Genomic DNA, 2,290 nt, shown 5'->3' on the forward strand with positions numbered 1-2,290 from the left:
CCCGTTATGTAATTAAACTTGTGTTAATGTTATTTACTTCAAGGTTATGAATGCATGATGAATATTGGAAATGTTGAGCTGAATTGTCTATTAGGAGCTAAGCTGTTAGATTGGGAAAAATTGAGAAAACAAAAGTTATGCTGCCCAAATTCTAGCTAAATCTCATGAGGAGAGGTTGGATAAGTACTAGGATTAAGTTTTGAGGCATGAACAATTGGGGTTTGGAATGGGGATGCATATTCCCCTAGACTTGGACTTGAAAAATGAGGGTATTGGAATTCCCTAGCAGCGCGCTTTAGCGCCCTGCTGCCCCTGGGTGAGCCAATTCTCACTGCCTCCTCGCGCTTGAGCACCCTGGTTTGCGCTTAAGCGCTCTTTGCTGCGAAAAGATAGAATTTTTACTGTCTCCCCGGGCTTTAGCGCCCAGAGTGGGGGCTTAAGCGCCCAGGATATCGCGCTTGAGCGCCCTGGTGCGCGCTTAAGCGCCCATTTACACTGAAAGACCTGATGCTCTCAGCCTCCTTGCGCTTAAGTGCCCAGATGGAGGCTTTAGCGCCCGATAACTCGCGCTTGAGCGCCCTGTAGCGCGCTGAAGCGCGCGGGGCCTGTGTCCAACATACACTTTTGTTTCTCTAATTGGTCATAGCGCGAGCTACAGTGCTCCAAATTGGACGCGGTTTGAAACCACGCGTAGCTAATTAAGAGGTCTACAATGTGGTGGTAGTTGGGAAATAAATAAGAAGTAAATTAATGGTTTAAAAATGGAACAAGAACATGATGTTAAGCTTGGTTTATCTGATTCCGCAAAGTAATATGGTTATGATCACGCAATTGGATATTTTAAATTCGGTGTCGTTTAAAAAGAAAATTTATCCGGATTTTTAATTGAGCCAATGTGATTGTAACTGCGCTTAATATCATAATGCGATGTTAACAAACCGGTTCTAGAACGGGGTGTTACAGCTGACCACACCTTGTTCATTAAACACAAGGAAGGAAAAGTGACCGTATTGATTGTCTATGTAGATGGCATGGTCCTGACAGGAGATGACATAGATGAGATGAAACTTCTGCAAAAGCAACTAGCAAGTGAATTCGAAATGAACGATCTAGGAGACTTAAAATACTTCTTGGGAATTGAGATAGCAAGATCAAAACAAGGTATTTATCTTTCACAAAGGAAATATGTACTAGATCTCCTCACTGAGACTGGAATGCTCGCGTGTAAGCCAACATAAACACCGATTGAGATGAATCATGTGCTTGGAATATTTTCGAATCAAAAGCCAGCAAATATTAGTCAGTACCAAAGGTTGGTTGGAAGACTGATATACTTGTCTCATACGAGACTAGATATTGCATATGCCATAAGTGTTGTAAGTCGCTTTATGCACAAACCAAGCGTAGATCACATGAATGCAGTGTACCGAATTCTGAGGTACTTAAAGGGTGCCCCTAGCCGAGGATTGTTGTTCTCAAAAAACAATGTCACATGTGTTGAAGGTTACACTGACTCTGATTGGGCTGGAGATAAAACAACAAGGCATTCCACATCAGGCTATTTCACCTTCGTGGAAGGTAATTTAGTTACTTGGAAAAGCAAGAAACAGAAAGTAGTAGCAAGATCAAGTGCAGAAGCTGAATTTTGAGGCATGGCTCAAGGAGTATGTGAGCTACTGTGGGTCAACAGCATATTAAAAGACTTGGGAATTTGTTATGACAAACCAATGAATCTTTATTGCGATAACAAGGCTACCATTGAAATAGCAAATAATCCTGTGCAACATTACCGAACCAAACATGTGGAGATCGATCGACATTTTATCAAGGAGAAGCTAGATCAGAAAATTATACAGTTCTCATTTGTTAAATCTGAAGATCAATTAGCTGATATACTTACTAAAGCTGTTTCTGGAAGAGTTTTTCAAGGTGCAATTGACAAGTTGAACATGATTGACATATATGCTCCAACTTGAGGGGGAGTGTTGAGTTGTATATTTTTTATAATTGGAAATATTTAATTTCTGATTTGATTGACCAATTTATGTAGTAATTAAAGGGAATCCGTTACATGGAGTGATTGTAGGAATTATGTGGAGAGATTTTAGGAGTTTTAATTTCCTGATTATTTGTAATTTTCTTCCTTGATTTATGGCTGATTTGTAGCCTGATTTATGTCTGATTTGTAACTCTAGGACTTTTTATATAATAACCTCTATTGAGGTAGAAGAAATACAAATGAATTACTATTCTATAGAGTTCTTTGATTTCTAACAATTACACATACTAG

The 2,290-nt window shown here is 39.6% G+C and overlaps 1 protein-coding gene across 1 annotated transcript; it reads left to right on the plus strand.

Moving 5' to 3' along the window:
• Nucleotides 1-1,031: 1,031 nt before the first annotated feature.
• LOC133289985 (secreted RxLR effector protein 161-like) lies at nucleotides 1,032-1,649 on the plus strand. The gene is made up of 2 exons (XM_061488029.1): nucleotides 1,032-1,161; nucleotides 1,504-1,649. The coding sequence occupies exons 1-2, from the start codon at nucleotides 1,032-1,034 to the stop codon at nucleotides 1,647-1,649; spliced, it is 276 nt and encodes a 91-aa protein (XP_061344013.1).
• The last annotated feature ends 641 nt before the right edge of the window (nucleotides 1,650-2,290 follow it).

The sequence above is a fragment of the Gastrolobium bilobum genome, unplaced genomic scaffold, assembly GCF_033153095.1.
Source record: "Gastrolobium bilobum isolate Gb01-03AN ecotype WA unplaced genomic scaffold, APGP_CSIRO_Gbil_v1 utg113508, whole genome shotgun sequence".
NCBI lineage: Eukaryota > Viridiplantae > Streptophyta > Magnoliopsida > Fabales > Fabaceae > Gastrolobium > Gastrolobium bilobum.

Excerpts from the sequence above, each read along its gene's own strand:
- LOC133289985 (XM_061488029.1), top strand. The coding sequence starts at position 1,032 with ATGGTCCTGACAGGAGATGACATAGATGAGATGAAACTTCTGCAAAAG. Across the intron at positions 1,162-1,503 it reads GATAGCAAGATCAAAACAAG|GTTACACTGACTCTGATTGG; the intron begins GTATTTATCTTT and ends CATGTGTTGAAG.